Raw genomic sequence first — 17,586 nt, forward strand, 5'->3', positions numbered from 1 at the left:
ACTATAACTTTATAAGTAAATGCCATCTTTTGTGTGTGTGTATTCAGTCTGATACAGGATGGAACAGACCTGAGACCGAGCAGCAGACCCAGTTTAGTATTGAATCCAGGTCGCTTTGACTTTGAGGTGTCGGATTGTTTTCTGCTGGGTTGTCCTCTTGGATTGGTGCTTGCAATGAGACGCACTGTGCTTCCATCTCTCCAGGGTTGGTGTGGAAATTCTCTAATTAATGTTCAGGACACATTGTCCTCTGAATACATTCCTGTTATGGTTTCTCTCTCCTCAGTCATATTTATAATTAATTTTGTCATCTTTATCTTTTCTATTTATCCTGCAGTGTCTCAGCTCCGGCCTGCATGTTCACAGATCGTCAACCTGTTTTACCCCTCTGACCCATCGGCCTCTAGACTCGAGCCGTTGCTGCACTCACAATTCCACAAACTGCCTCCGTTCCCTGTGCCCCGCTACCAGCGTTATCCTCTGGGAGACGGTCGTTCCAACCTTATCGGTGAGTGAGATATCCCGCCGAGAATCAATTATACTGTAGGCTGCTAAACCACATGCACAAATAAAGTGCAATATTCACTCATTTGTTCCTTTTATTATGTTTCATAATTGCTTTGCCACAGTAATGCGCTTATCTTGGGTTGCCAAAATGTCTCCGTGTGCTATTTTGAGGAATTATTCTGCTTTGGCTGTTAACAAGGTTTTCTGGGGAAGAAACTAAAGTGGATTTTTCTGTGACTTCCTGCTTTTCCAGACAGACAACTGCTAACCTGTGCAATACTGTGCCCCCTCTCGCCCCCCTTACAGTCTTTTACTCAGTGTCAGATTCCCTGGAGTTTCACCAAGTTCTGCAGGCTGGTGTCTCGCTCTGTAATGAGGTCCTGATTTATTTAGAGCATATTTTATCCTGCTTTGCAGGCATATTTAACTTACATGTCATCCATTTTAGGCTCGTTCTATATTCTAGGCTAGGCTTAGAACTAGGACAAATATTATTGAGCTAATGATGTATCGTTTAGAAACATTTCAATGACAGAAATAATGAATCTGGCTAAACTAGTGTTTTAGTATTTTTCATATAATATTATAGTATTTATTAATATTTTCTTTTTAGTTTTAGTTTAAGATTTAGTCATTTAACGTGATTGTCATTTTTATTAGATTTGTTTATCTTTCAAGTTTGCTTATTGATTTTTCAGTTTTAATTACAGTAATTTAGTATTTTAAAGGGGTCATCGGATACAAAATTCACTTTACAAGTTGTTTGAACATAAATGTGTGTAGGAAGTGTGTGTACACATCAATCCTATAATGAACAAAAATCCAGCCAGTGTTTTTAAAAAAATCTATTTTAAAATCTCCTTTCTCAAATCAGGCTGATTCCTGCACAGGCCGCTCCCACGATAGTTGACTGACAAGGCCGTCTTACCTTAGACCCGCCCCGAGTGAGCTGAGAGCTGTCCGCCATTGTGTTGTGCAGGGGAAAACAAGAATGTCTCTGATTAAGCGATTGAGGTGTTTTGTTGTTGGATGTAATAATGAACATAGCAGTCGTCATTAACTCCCGACATCCAAGCCACTGAAGACGCAGAGGATTAATGTTACTTTCATTTTGAAGGGAATGCACCGATCCCAATCTGCCTAAACGCGTCTATGTTCGTGCAAATCATTTGTGATCCAGCTTCATCTACAGAAGTGAGTATAAGGGTTTTTTTATGAATCTTTGCAAATCGCCTCTCCTAATAACGTGGTAGTTAGCCAGTTTCATAGCTAAAGTAAACAGTACTGCTCGTCACCCCACGGAAGAGAGGGGAGTGGTCAGCAGAGCTCATTAGCATTTAAAGCAACATGAACTAGAATGGCTTGCTAAAAACAGAGCTTTATTTTGACATGGTAAAAAAGGTGTTTTTTACACTACCATTGAGAGATTTTAACCAAGGTATGTTATAGACTTTTCATTAAGACCCTAAAGAATCATATCAACTTGTGGAAAATGGGCATCCGATGACCCCTTTAAAGCTATTTCAGTTAGTTGCTATGTTTTCTAATTTTGCTTGAATTGAAGTTTGCATCTAATACACACACACACTAAATATTTTTCAATGTTATTTCAACTAACTGACTTTTCAGAAGATTAAAAGATGAAAATGTATTCAAAAACAAACTGAAATAATGAATAGTAAACAAATTTAAAAATGCTCAAGGATAATAATCTCAAGGAACATAAAAACTCCACTCTAAATATGATGTGTAAATGAGCTGTTTTTAAGATCATCTGACAGGGAAGCAAATACATACAGTATTAACTATGAAACCTTCCTGAAAAAGGAGGGATTACAACCCTCATCTACACAATGCAACAGAGAGAGGCATCAGCCATTGAGAGGAAGCAGTCTGTGTCTCACAGGAAATGTGACACTGACTTTTAATTATATCAAGTCTCACTCTGCTGATCATAGGTGAAGAATGTCACAATATTTGTTAGATACTGAGGCGTGGATGTGTCTAATTTAATGCATGTGCACACACACATGCCCTGTTTTAATGCAGTACTTAATAATTGCCATCCCAATGGAGTATCTCTGGAGCACCCTCCCATGTGTAGGGTTCTTTCATTATGAATCATTACAGATTTACTCAGCGGGCCTTTAATGTGAGAAATGTATCTGATAGCCATCTGTTTTCGTGTTTATGCTGTTCCTGGTGCATTTGGATTGATTCATTTCATTTGGCGGCTGACTGAAAATCCAGAGGCATTCATTTCAAGTAGCTGGAAACGGGACTGCGATCCCAAAGCCATATGTGAAGCGACATCATGGAGTTCCTTTTCTCATTATGCTGAAGAACAGCCTGATTCTTTCCAATGAACTCTGTATTCCTTTCATCTCCGCATTGCCTTCAGCCCCTCATGCCCAGAGCTCATATACCACCTCGCCCTCATCTCAAAGGTCCCTCGTGTTATTCTACAGTGTAGTAGTAAATGCTGTGCCTTAGTCTTCGATCTTCTCCGAGTTGCCCGGTTGTTTTATAAGTCATGCTAAGCCAGTATTTTGAGCAAGACCTTTTGCTCAATTGATCTTCCTTTTTGTGTTCCATTGCGTTTTCCTTTTTTTTCTTCCTAAAAGTTAAACATCCCTTACCGCTATGTCCCTTACCTCTAGTCATGGCTCCTGACTTAAAATAAAGTATTTTGACGTCACAAACCCGGGAAGTAGCTCATTATAGTCCCTGTCACATGCTCCAATTTCTCCTTCCTGACCACATTTTACCTGTTTTCATTTACTTTATCTCTTATCGCTATCACTTTCTCTCTGTTGCTCATGTCTCACTTCTCAAGTATAATTGAATGGGTGACTCATGAACTTAGGAAGTGGCCATTTAATTGTATGTTTTCAATTATGCTCCTTGATGTATTATCATTGCATCTGTGCTTCCAAGCCAAGTGTTTGTTCATTTGTCAAACTAATCTCTCACGCAAATGTTTTCGTCAGTGTCGTGATCACACCAGAATATGTTTGCTACTATTTATATGCATGCTTCGTCTTGGTAAGAATGAGTGGGATTGTTGTAAAAAGCCCATTGCTCACATAAATAGATGGCTTTGCTAACACTAATGAACTCTGTATCGAAAGTGTGATCAGTCTCCCTGCCTGTTCCTCATGTCTGCATAAAGAGCAATAGTCTTTCCTGTGTTCATCCAGGTTTGGTGTAATGGTGCTTTCTGATTCCAGTCCACGCTTTCTGAAGAGAGAGCTCCTGTGAATTTGTATTCTGTGGCTGCCTCCAGGGCCTTTAGTGACATGAGAAATTAAGCAGCATACTGTGCCTGGCAAAAACTCTTCGGAAAATGTCAAGCTGAGAGACTGTGGGGGTTAACTCTGCAAAACTGTACCCAGATAGGAGAGCATTTTGCAGTTTGTGGCTACAGTTGTAGCGGGCATAAGCAGATTCTGAACACGCCTTAGCCAAGCTCTCAGAGATGTCAGCATGACTGGAAAGGAATAAAATCACTGAGGATCGTTCTGATGACCAGCACGGATAGGGCTGCCCTTGCTTAGAATTCACACCTAGCCTCGGTATCGTGCTCTCTGTCCACCAGCCCTCCACCCTGCTCATCTCCAAGCCCTCCATTTCCCCTTTTCCCGTCCCCTATTACCAGGGTTGTACCAATCATTATAACTCGCCTCATATATTTATTTTTATTTATAAATTGTCGCTACAGTGTTTTAGAAAGCAAAATAAATTGTTGCAGAAATACTAAAGTGATGGACATTCATGTCAAGTTTAGTTTTAAAACTTTCTATTCACCTTATTTTTAAGAGTGGGCGTGGCCCTTTGTACATTTTATGGGTCTGGTTCATAGACTGTATAAAACATGGAGGTAGTGTCCATGACGTCACCCATAAGCCCAAAGTGGGAGGAGTCAGTCATCGCCATCTTGACAGTGCGTCACTGTGCGTCACTCGTGGATAAACCAAAATGGGCAAAGAGGCGGGACGTGGGTCGAGCGAGTAGTGACCATAGTGACAGCAGCAGCATTCCACCTGTACCTCAAGTGGCCACGCCCTTAATTATGCAATACTTTAAGGCTTAATATAATTTAAAAGGATGAGTTATAAAAAAATTCACCCCCCTCACAGTTATGAAGGGCAAAATGATATTGCAAACTGGTGTATATTACCATATTGTTTTAATGTATTATCTTATTTATGAACACACTGGTTTGTAGTCCTCAGACATCCAACCATCCCCGTCCCCCTCATTTCAGTGACTGTCATAATAATTGAAGCCCTGGCCATTTGTGAGCCCATGGCAATGGTAAATGAGAGAAGCCAATTGCTGGAATGACAGAGGAGAGGTGACCTTTATCACCTGTAGTGGTCAGTGGCACACAGCTGCCAATGTGACACACATATATTCCGGCTCACACGTGCATGTGGTTGCGCCCATAATGTGGGGCAGCCTAATGGGATGTTTTCTGCACAGGCTGCTGGACTAATGAAAATAGATTCAATTTACCCCTGTCAGAAATAACAGGCCATGTGTGCACGAGGCAGCAGGCATATAAAGGGACAGATTAGCCAGGGTGGATACTTAAAGAATTTCTGCCTGCATGTCTATGTTCTCAAAGAGGGAGGAAAGGAGAGCGCTTGATCCCTGTCAGGAAGCATTTAGGGCCGTTGCACAAACATAGTTTGACGTTGTGCTGAGTTATATTGAGAGTGAAAGGGAGGTTTTTGTTGTTTTGGTTGTGCAGTGACTGAGGGTTTTATAAATTCAATTTAAACAGGCTCCTCTGGGGTCATGGTGTGGTGTTGTCTAGAATCGTGCCAGTTCTCTTTCTTTCTGTCTTTCTCACACATGCTTTCCATGAAATCAAAGACAATCCATAAAATGAGGCAGATATGTTTTAATATGTTTAATATACTGTTCATACATTTCAGTTATTTATTGGTTTTAATAACATATACATGTGCACACATTTAATATTCACAATTTATCTAATTAATTTTTTAGATGTTTAACACAGCTGGTCAAATTTAATTATAATTTAAGTTAATGAGATGTTGAGAAAAGCCAATCAAATGAAAAAATAAAATGTAGTGAATTGTTGTATTATTGCAGCTTTGGATTAACAGTAGGTTTGCATCTCCCAGATACTTTCCAAATTAATTACTAATACTTGAACATTATTTTTTCGTTCTTTTAAAAGCTAGGGATGTGTTAACTACAAAAATAGGTCAAGAATTATTGGCATTAAACGTCTGATTCTATTGACAAACCTAGTTTCATTTCATCATTTAATTTGTTCTAAGGTATTGATTTTTATCAGTACCAGAGACAGCTATTGTACCAAAGCCAAAATTCTGATATTGATCCAACCCTAATCTACATATCCAACTTTCACCACAATGAAAATGTTTTTTTTTTCTGCAGTCGATGAGATCCACAGCTACCCTGACTTGTTCCTGCCCGGCAGCACAATTCCAGTGGGCGCTTCGCACTCCTCCTCTCCCCAGACGGAGCACAGCGCAGGTGGGCGGGTGGTTGGCGAAGTCCGCAGGTCCAGTTTGACCAGCATGGACAGCCAGTTATCGGGCTGCTGGGAGAGCAGGCTGAGCAGCACCGTCACCAACAGTGAGTGGGCAGCGGGTGGGCGAACATTGGGCACAATATTAAACTCTCTTTCTAAGTTTATCTAAAGCTCTTTGATCTTTTGTCAGACCCAGTACTGTTCAAACCTCGTAATTAGAGATGCTTTCTGCTCTCTAGCCAAGCAATGCAGTGTTAAGGGCTCTCTGTGCTGCCAAAAGGCCTGCTGCAGTGTATTTAACTCTGTTCAAGTAGATCATATCTCAGCAGCAGAGAAAGCACATAATGGCAGTTATTAGTCCAAAAAAAAAATGGCAGTTATTAGTGTTTTACTGGCACTGCTTTATTCTTACAAGATCTGTCTGTCTCTAATGAGATATATATATAATGGTACAGTAGAGGCAAGTGTGCCATAATGTGTAGCATTATTCTCTATTATATGTTTTTCTCTTTTATACAAGGACATGAAAATGATCTTAAAAGTGGGGAAACACATTATAAACCCTGTATTCCTGGTTTATGAATGTAAATTAGGTCCTCTCGATAATAACTGAAAATTATGTGGTTGCCAGGTATCTGCTTTTGTGATTCTTTAATATTTAAAGAAATCTTACTGATTTCAAACAATTGTGAACAATAGTGTGTAGTTTATATAAACATATACCAATAGTTTGTTTTTGTGTATGTGATAGTTTCCAGCAACTGGTGGGGGTCTAAGCGGTTGGATTACGCTCTGTACTGTCCGGACGTCCTGACAGCATTCCCTACTGTGGCTCTGCCTCATCTGTTCCACGCATCGTACTGGGAATCCACCGATGTGGTCGCCTTCCTTCTGCGACAGGTACATTCAGAGCCATTTATTAAACTGGGACAAAGCTCAAAATCGTTTTCCATTTTGCTGTGAGACAGTGACACCTCAGATCTTCCCAAGGAGTTTGCTATAGCCATTTTATTTTATTGTTTATTTTTTTTGTTTTATTGTGCATCTTTCAAATCAAAAAATGTAATAACTTTCAGACTCCCTTACTATTGCTCTCCTCATGCCAGAGAAATCAAATTAGTACTACGTGACAAGACTGCAGGACTTGCCTTTTACCACAGAAAGATTTTAGATACGCTGTTCTCACAACCTCTATCTGTCCTCTATCAAAAGAGTCCCTTTCTCTCTGCCCGCTGTTCCTAATTTTTTTCCTTCCTTCCAATCTGTCTTTTGTGCTGGAAATTTCGATACAGCCAAATGTCTGAATAAGAATAAGACTATATCTTATTCTAATATGCCTTTTTTTATTCATATCAACCATACCTCTGGCTGAGAGATAAATAAATGTGGCACATCCTTCACTTTCAGAGGCTTTTGAAGATCAAATCACCAATGTAGTTCTCAATGCAGATGTACACGGGCTTCACTTTAGAGTGTCAAAAGCAAATGGGACCTCTTATTAAATTCACTCTTAAGAAGCGGCCTCGGCACAGGTGGAAAGGAAGTAGTCAATTTAGGCAAATCATAGACCAATATATCTTTCTGAATGCAGTTCCTTCATAATTGTCTTTGCCTGCGTGAAGGAGAGGAATAGAGCTGACTTGAGTTCCAGCTGCAGTGTTTGATTTAGGTGTCACACACCAGATAGTGTTGTGATCTATGTGCAAATTTTGTGCTTTTGGTTTCATGTTTTATGTATTTGGTCTAATATGTTTGTGTTCTTAGTTTATTGTGCATTCCTCAGGGCCTGCTAAATGGAAAGCTGTCATTGTAGATGCCATTATGACAAGATTATGTTATTACATACCACTTATACATTTCAAAATGTCACATGAAGAGGATTGCCAAAGTGTGTACAATCATTCAGAGATTTAAATATGGGTTGTTCAGTCTGAAAAACTAGGATTTCTCTGCATTTTTTCTCTGAAGACTCATTGGTCCAGCCACTTCATCCACATTTCTGTGTATTAAACAATCAAATATGTTCTCATTGGCTGTGACTGTAACGTCAATTTGAATTGAAAAATAATCACTGGGCCTTATGACTCGATGTCACTGGTGTTCGGTTAATGCCTCCACTGACAGTCTGCATACAATAAAACACCTTTATCAAAGTCAAAGTTTGACATTGATATTTTGACAAAGATTTAGATCCTCAAGTGCAGTTATCACAAATCCTCAAGCCCCAATAGTAAGACGAAAGACAAGTAAAAATTATCCTCTTGATCCAGCTCAAATGTTACAGCAACAAAGATGTTTCATCTACACCTGTAGTGATTTTTTTTTTTTGTTGTTGTTGGTGTTAAATACAGTAGCACAGGTCATAAGGAACGTTTTTGATTGTTGGTGTATTTCTCACAGTAGTGAGTTGCACTGCAGCAGGAAACGGATAAAATGACAAATTTTGTATTTCCTTCAAGAGTTAATACTTGCATTCTGATTCAATCAGACATGTGCAGTAGCAGCATTTAAAGAATATTGTTTATCCTTGGGGAAAATAGCTTTTCTTATTATTTACGCTTGGATGGAAAATGATTACAACTTGACTATTCATCCCTTAAGAAAAAAGGACAATACTGCTGATTCATAGTTGGATTTAACACCGCATACTACACATTTTATTATCAATTTTGTATCAAGGAAACCTGTCACCTTTTGAAAACAATTGCAATTCCGTGTGTTGCTTCTAATTCCACAGAAATTACACACTTCACCTTTAACCTACCTTAGAGGTTGCACAGCCTCGTGATAACAATAATGATTGGTTACTAATATCTGTGTGATTGTTTGACAGGTGATGCACTGTGATTATGTGAAAGCCCAAGGGATGGACAACTCTGACTCCGCCCCCTTCTCACCTTCAAGTCCGAGGGAGAAGTGGCTACGCAGACGCACACACGTCAAGCTTAGGGTAAGGACAAACATGGCCGAGCTGACAAAACAAAGCATACTGTCAAATACATTGGAAGACTTCCAAACACCATTAAGCTTTGTGTTCTTACCAGGTAGTTCACTTGCACTTGCTTTTCATCTTCAGTGTCTGTTGTGATTAATAGTACACCTCTTTGCATTAAATCTGCTGAGTAATGTTATCCATCAGTTAGGTGGCAGTGTTATAGAGGTATCCGTCTGCAGCAGTGTCAGATATTTAAGATGCAATGTTTGCCTCTTGGAATTGATTTTCAGTTGTTAATATGTGGGCATGTTGTTTTTCTAACCACATAAAAATGGGACTGCATGATATATTGGTACTATATTGGTTATCGACTGAGTTTTTTAAAATTATATTTATATCAGTCAATGTTGGAAACTTAAATTCTTAATGTAAGTAGCAGTAGATGTTTTCATCTGTATTGTAACATATATCCGAGTAAAACAGATTATTGGAAAAAAAGAAAAAATGTAGGCCATCGATTGTAAGAAACAAATGGATTTAAACTGACTAAATGATTGGAAAAGTCCAGCATATTTCACCAGAGAGAAGTCTGACATTTTACTGTATAATCCAGAATTTTAATATCAATTTAAATTGAAATCCCTAATAATAATAATAGTAATTAAAATAGTTATCTTGTCTCTATGTCGGAGTGTAAAGTATACTGTCTGCTGTCACTGTAGATTTTTATGTAATAGCTGTTTCGATTGGGGACATTTTGTTGGCTCCTATATTTAAATATCCAGCATTTTTGTCCCTTTTGAATGGTATTTTTCCCCCCTGAGCCCTGGCTAATTTCTGACTCTGGTCTACAGATTCAGACAGACACACACACACACACACATATCACTCAAGTGAAAATGTGGACTGCAGCAGAGTCCTGACATTGTAGAAGAACTAAAAATATCCCCCTCTGCCAGGGCTTTGAGTTTCTCAAATGCGGCACAATAGCTCAGCATGTGTGGGCAGAAATCCGCGCCTTACGAAAATAAGCATCGCGGCCGACCTTGATTTACTGCTCTGAGGCACATCAACACAATTACCTAACAGTGCTGCTGAAAACTACTGCCTATGCAGGTTTACAGGGTATTTTAGCGCTTGCTTTCATAAGAACCCACCATAACAAAGACCAATTCTTCCCAGTCCTTCACTGAGGTTAAGCATAGCTCAGTGAAACACTTCTGTGTTAAGACTGCTACCTTTTCTTTTCACAGGGAATGATTTTTTGATCACTCAGGACCTTGATCTGAAATCGTGGTTATTTCTGCCGCCCGCTGAGCCCTTCTGAATGCGCTGATGGCCTCAATAGCATTTGATCAGAGCGCTTGCTAGCCTTTCAAGTCAAAGACGTTTCTATACAGTCGTGTTGTTTTTGAAAGACTCTCCTGATTCCGTTGTGAGACCCTGAATGCTTCTATTTGTGTGTATATGCTGCATCATTCTGGCTCGGTGAGCGAGCTGCAAGGCATAAAGTCGGCACCAATCTGGATCCATTCCACAAACATACATGCTTTTCCTACACAGCAACATGCTCCTTTTAGGATTAGCCTTGTGTCTGAAGATCCACTCAGGTGTGTCACCAGCACATATGGTGGTGTGTTGCTTGTTGGCTGTTTGTGTGTATCTCGGCATATGAGTTGGTTTGGAAGCCCATCATATGGCAATCATGTATGGGCCCATGCCAAGATTAATTATTGACTGACTTAATATGCAAATGGCTGCAAGCTGGGAAATGTTTAACCGCTTCATTAAATGACAAATCAGTGCAATCGGTCTCATTAGCTTTTTTGGGCTAATGATTTACGGGGCTGTACAGCTCTCTATGTGGTCTCATGCCATACCAACATGATAGCATAATATTAACAATACTAACAGTACTTAGATTCTCATTCAAAAGTGACCATGGCAAGAGTTATTTTAAAGTGACGCACACACTAATGTGACAAAATGACCTGAAGTTATTCATTTTCAGTGAGAGTTGGTGAGAGCATGAATGCCAGTGACTGTTCGGTTGAGTTTCAACATTTACATGACATTCAAACTTCAGCTGAGATTCAGCTAGTGGGGCTTACTAATTCAAGCATTGCTTTGACTATTTCTCATACTTAGATTTTTTTTCTGACTTTTGGACAATAAAACGGGCAGAAAAAATCCCTCAGACTTTCACTGTAGAAGGGACGAGCCATATGTACATACCAGAATAACAGAGGATGGGCTCTTTTGATTTGTAGTAACTAACTAATAAGCACAATCATCAAAATAATGACTTGGTGTTATTATCAAATCTCAAAGGCTGCGTTTTAATTATATAAATACTGTGTGTTTAAGAGTGCAGCTCTGTTTTCTTTTACAAGCAAGCAGCTCATTATCCAGTGTTTTCTGTGTCTTAGAGTGGCTTTGTGAAATGCAACTTCACACAAGCTCATCTTTGCATATGCTTTGGGTTTGGGTCACTTATAACATGCATTTAGGAATGCAACATGCACCAACAATCTTCCCAAAGTTGTACTGTAAAATTAAAGTATTATTGTGATGATGATTATCAAATTTAAAGAAAATTCTGCTACTATGAAATATTACAATAGAAATATGTCTTATTTTTATTTATTAATAGTAATAATCATAATAACAATACTAATAATATTTATTTAGTCATTTATAATCACAGCATTTTGGCAAAATTGTGTAGCCTTACAAACAAGCTCTGCAAACAAGTATCACAATGTGCTGTCAATCGAAAAATCAATAAAATTAACGAATTAATCACACATTTTTTCTAAAATGAATCGAATAACTGTGATTTATGCTGCCTTCACACCATGTCGTAATTACCGTAATTCCGAGATGACAACACGTGGCATTTTACTCATAGCTTTCCATGTTGTCGGACTCAGAGGTAGCGCCCAAGTAGTGCCAAAATGAACCTGGTGGCGGTCACGTGGTACATCTGTCACTGGTCCAAGTCGTAACTCTCAGAACATTCAGAGTATGTGAGGGCTTTGGCATTGTTGCCATAGAAACAAATAATTTACATAGAGTAGAATGTCACGTGTTGTCATCTCGGAATTACGACATGGTGTAAATGCAGCATAATCCCACCTAACAGTTTTTCACACATTAATTTCACATTCAATCTTATTAATGTAGAAACATATTTTTTATTTTGTTTAATGTTTTTGTTTGTTCAAGTAATTCCTAGATTTATTTTCATAATGTTCATGACTCGCACATGCATGTGATGTCTCCAGTACAGCAGGCAAGCTTGGAATATGGAAAAGCTTACATTCAGCAGATGGAAATATTGCATTATATTGATTTTGTCAGGAAAAAAGATGATCTGAACACTGTTGTTTAAGTTACGGCTGTACTTTACTCTGGCATTAAATCCCACCCACAATTAGCTTAAAGCTGCACATGACAGTTAATGAGATAAATACAACACTTCTACTTGAATGTCACTAGTAATCACCCCTGAGTGTTTGTAATAACTTCTGACTGCGATCCAATGTGGATTTTGGTCAAATGATGAGGCAGAGATATGTTATTAGTAACATTCTAGAAGAATTGTATGTGGAAGATACACAGTTACAACTTCTGTGGGGCTTGAAGAAACAGTAATGTAACTAGTAATGTAACTAATTACTGTTGCCCTAAAGTAACAAGTAAAGTAACAATATTACGTTTGAAAGGAGTAACTAGTAATGAGTAATATATTACATTCTTTGAGTAACTAGCCCAACACTGGTCCTAATTAAGTTAACTGGTAGAGGTGTGTTTGATTAGGGTTAAAGCTAAACTGTACGACAGTGCCCTCCAGTACCAAGTTTGCCCATCCCTGCTTCAACTCACAAAGAGGCTTCATAAAAGATAAACCCATTAATTACATACTGTAGATAATTATGAGAGTGTCATTTACAAGATGATTAAATATATTTAATATATTTTAAAAGATTATAAACAAATGTACAGTATAACAGTGAGTGATTTCAGAAGAAAATGTACCTTTATTGGTATTTGCTGCTATTATTTTACAACCCCATAAAGACTATAAGCACAATAACTCATTAGCATTTGTCTTTATAATATTCTTTTTAATTGTTGAACATGTTCTTTTTAAAAATACAAATTACAAATCTTCATCTCTAGCATGTTGAGCTGAAAAGGGGCATCACCACAGTCCCCTGGGGACAGTATCTGCAGCATGACAAAACAGATTTCACAGAAATAAAATACAGAAAAAATTTCTTTGTGTTGTGTTAAATTTCAGTAATTTTGGCAAAGTTGACAAGCTCTCTGATGAGAAACACCACGAGGGGATTCAGGCTGATGCTTTGTCTTTGCGCACTCTTTCCGGTAATCCATCTGATCTGTGACTCTGAATGGCATTTGGTGCCACCAGGGTTGATTCTCAGAATGAACCTGCAAGCACAAAAAAAAAAAATCAAAGAAGTGTTTACAGAATTTGCCCTAACTGCCAGATTTGTGCTGTATGCACTTTGAGATTAATAAAAAATACGATATACTCTCTGAACGCACCTACAAGGAAAGTGCATAATTAGTTAATCCATCACAAATCATTAAATTTATAATCCATTCCTTATAATGCATTCCTGTAGATCAAAGTCAAGTTAAGTCACCATTATTTTATAGACCGCCTTTTACAATGCAGATTGTGTCAAAGCAGCTTTACAGTATTAAACAGGGAAATAGTGTGTCGTTCTCCTCTGGCCAGACGAAACCAGCAGGTTGTTCCATGCTGCAGCAGAATCAGATTGTGCAAAGGACTCATCTGGTTCCTGTGGTCTTGTCCCAATGACCGTCTTGGAGACAGGGTCTTCACTGGGGATCAGTGTCTGGGGCTCATCTAGGTGTCCTGGCTGTAGAGGTCATCTCTAGCTGCTGATCCACCATCTGATCTGGATACAGTCTGGATCTGGGTGGCTACGGTGATCTCGGAATAAGAAAGAAACAGACTAATATTAGCGTAGATACCATTCTTCTAACAATGTAACAAGTACATCAGGTGTTTTGGGAAGTGTTCCCGGTTCTGGTTGACCTAATTAATGCAGTCTAACAATCCTTTAATGGATTTGAATTATAGAAATGCGATCGTGTATTATGTGTAAGCCAGGTTAAAGAGATGGGTCTTTAATCTAGATTTAAACTGACAGAGTGTGTCTGCTTCCCGAACAGTGTTAGGTAGATTGTTCCAGAGTTTGGGTGCTAAATAGGAAAAAGATCTCCCACCCGCAGTTGATTTTGATATTCTAGGTATTATCAAATGGCCAGAGTTTTGAGATCGCAGCGGACGTGAAGGACTATAATACGATAAGAGCTCACTCAAATACTGAGGCGCCAAACCATTCAGGGCTTTATAGGTAATTAGCAAGATCTTAAAATGTATACAATGTTTAATAGGGAGCCAGTGCAGTGTTGACAGAACCAGGCTAATGTGGTCATACTTCCTGGTTCTAGTAAGAACTCTAGCTGCTGCATTTTAAACCAGCTGGAGTTTGTTTATTAAACGTACAGAACAACCACCCAATAAAGCATTACACCTAGATGAGCCTCGAGGTCATGAGGTATTAATGTTTCTGCATTTGACATTGAGAGCTTAGTGTTATATTGCTGAAATAATGGGGTTGATTCCCAGGGAATGGATAGCGATTTAAAAACCAAACAAACAAAAAACCTTTAACTAGTTTAATTCGGCTAACTTAACAGTTGATGTTATCCCTGTTATGATGGCTATCACAAAAGAAGCCTCCAACTGGAATGTATTGCAGATGATATGATCCAGAGCACAAACTAGAAAATAATAATAATAAAAAAGCAGTAATTGAAAATACTGTTTGGGTAACTTAACTCAATAAAATGTGTACATACTGCAGCACAAGTTGTTTTGGATTAAAGCATCTGGCAAATGCAGGAATGTAAATATAATGTAAAATCAAATGTATTTTGAGTTACCTAATTTAAATAAAGTTGACAGCTGGCCATTTGATGATTCTGCCCCTCATAGTCAGCATCCCTGTTTGTGCTCGGAGCAATCTCCTGTAACAGAGTCACAATCCTGTTAGTGTTATTGTAGTTTATGGTCAGAGAAAAAACTACCATACAATAACAGATCTTACAGGTTATATTAAAATAAACAACATTCATAATATTTGTTAGCCAAACTTCCTATATATTGCTAGTCCGTTCCTATACAACCTGTGGGTTATTGAGCAGCAGCCAGTGTCTAATTCGGCTAATATAGTTGATGGCAGCTTACTCACCTGTTGTTAACACCTCTATGATTCAATCACAAGAAAAGACTCCAATACACCTCCGTTGCAGGTGACTTTACCAATAGACTAAAACCTGAAAATAAAATACAAAAGATGTACATAACAGCGGTGTGTCTTAACTAATTTTTCTTTACTATTTTCACGTTAGCTCGCTGTTATGTAACATCTGACATAACCTGAGATAAAAAGGCAATGTAGAATTATTCTGCTTCCCTGATTAATTCGGTAAACTGATGTTATAACTTACCTTACCAGCTGATGTAATCACCGTAATGATGGCTCCAAACCACACCCTAGACATTGCAGACAAGAAAATCCACAAACTTGAACATAAAAACATGAACAACTAAAAAATAACAAAAACCGGATACAGTGTAGCTCTTCTGATTGGCTGAAATCCTCTGATCTCTGAAGAGTGCTGATCACTTTTGCACCATTTATCACACAGATATGTGGTACAATAGGGAGAGTGCGCGAAACTAGTCATTTGCAGGAGAAAAACAGCGTTAAGACTCGTAGCAGTAGATTCAAGCTGTTGTCGTTGTGTACTTGTGTTTGTGCTCGAAAAAGCATCTGAGGAAATAAATATATACATGTAAGAAAACATTCTACAAGTGTGCAAATCTCATTGCAAGAATTCAGATACTGATCTGTGGATGTAGAAAATTCGTCCGTGACTTCACATTTTTTGATGCAGGTGTGTGAATGTGTTTTGCACCATATTCACTGCAGCAATAGCAGCAAAACATGTGAGTACGAGTTTCTTGATTTGTGATTCGTAGAATAGGATTTGTGTCTCTGGAATGAAGGATCCGAGAAGGTGCAACTATTGTGTTGTGTTTGTGGGAGAGAGAAAAACATCTACAAGTTTGCAACTTTTGTCTGTGGCTTCAAATTTACTGATACACATGTGTGGCTATTCTCTACAACTACAAATTCTGCTGTCACGGACGCTCAGCTGTTTTGGTGACTATTTACTTTCATAGTCAACTTGACGTCATTCACCATAGTAATCAATGGATATTCGAAGATACCACAGTCCTGCACAGCTGATGGTCTGCGAACCCATATTATGGTGAATGACGTCAAGTTGACTGTTCCAAGATGGCGGTTGCGTCTACAGGGCTCTCAAGTTATATCGAAAGTTTGGAGTGAGATTAGGGGAGGGGTCACTCAAAGGGGAGGAGCAACTCAAATATTTGCAGCACCCAAGTTTTTGCTAGCAGTTCAATTTTACCTATTGTTCATAATTGACCAGCACACATAGAAGTTACAACATCTGGTAAATCTGATGAAAGACAAATGTATTCTAATAAAATAAAATAAAAAGATTTATGTATTTAAAAATACAAATGTATAAAAAATTTAAATAAATTTTGCCCCAAACGAGCCAACTGAACAGCAGTACTCAATGTGCATACTGTACACATATACAGTAGGATTACAGTACTTACCCTGAGCATGTATGTCAAGCTGTGTGTGTGTGTGTGTGTGAGAGAGAGAGAGAGAGTACACATTTCAGCTTATGTTTCTTTTTTTTTTTTTTGTAAATGTTTGTTGCACATTTTGATGCCTGATGACAGGGGTAGAGGACTCCCACATAAAGCACTGTCATGATAGATAATAGTGCCCAATCCAGAGTCAAACTGTTCCTAGTTTTGGTTTTGTTCACACCCACCATGGAATTTGCATCTGAATTTGAGTGGGGAAACCACAGTGCTTTATATGGGAGCCCCCTACCCCTGTCATCAAGGCATCAAAATGTGCAACACACAAGCACACACACACACATAGCTTGACATACATGCTCAGGACAAGTACTGTAATCCTACTGTGTGTGTGTATACAGTATGTACATTGAGCACTGCTGTTCAGTTGCCATGTTTGGAGCCAAATTTCTTTTGTATTTTTTTATACTTTTTTAAATATGTAAAACAATTAATTTTTATCAGACAATTAGTCTTTTATCAGATTTACCAACTGTTATAACATCTCTAGTACATTCCTTTCAGGAAGCCAAAGCTAAATTAAAGCTTCCGGTTACAAAGCACTTGGAGAGTTTTTTTGACTGCATCAATAATACTTTAGCACGAATTTGGCTATATTCCCCAACATCAGGTCTCACTATCTTTTCACAGGCCAGTGATTTCGTCCAGGAATCGGAAAAAAAAATGAAGTGGTTACCTACAGCATTCATCGGATCTTTCTCTTCCAACTTACACTCCATGTGCGTGGCTGTGCGCGCATCCATGTTGCTTAGTAACGAATGCGCTTGTGGCCGA

The 17,586-nt window shown here is 38.5% G+C and overlaps 1 protein-coding gene across 1 annotated transcript in view; it reads left to right on the plus strand.

Annotated features, from left to right (window-relative positions):
* The window catches only part of LOC306851137 (membrane-associated phosphatidylinositol transfer protein 3-like), an 81,649-nt gene that overhangs the window by 55,089 nt on the left and 8,974 nt on the right, over positions 1-17,586 (plus strand). Inside the window, exons 9-13 of the mRNA XM_079387253.1 lie at positions 48-205; positions 338-508; positions 5,944-6,144; positions 6,792-6,940; positions 8,874-8,990. Of these exons, the coding sequence (XP_079243379.1) occupies positions 48-205; positions 338-508; positions 5,944-6,144; positions 6,792-6,940; positions 8,874-8,990 (796 nt within the window). The remainder of the gene's footprint in view (positions 1-47; positions 206-337; positions 509-5,943; positions 6,145-6,791; positions 6,941-8,873; positions 8,991-17,586) is intronic.

The sequence above is a fragment of the Barbus barbus genome, assembly GCF_936440315.1.
Source record: "Barbus barbus genome assembly, chromosome: 31".
In the NCBI taxonomy this organism is placed as follows: domain Eukaryota; kingdom Metazoa; phylum Chordata; class Actinopteri; order Cypriniformes; family Cyprinidae; genus Barbus; species Barbus barbus.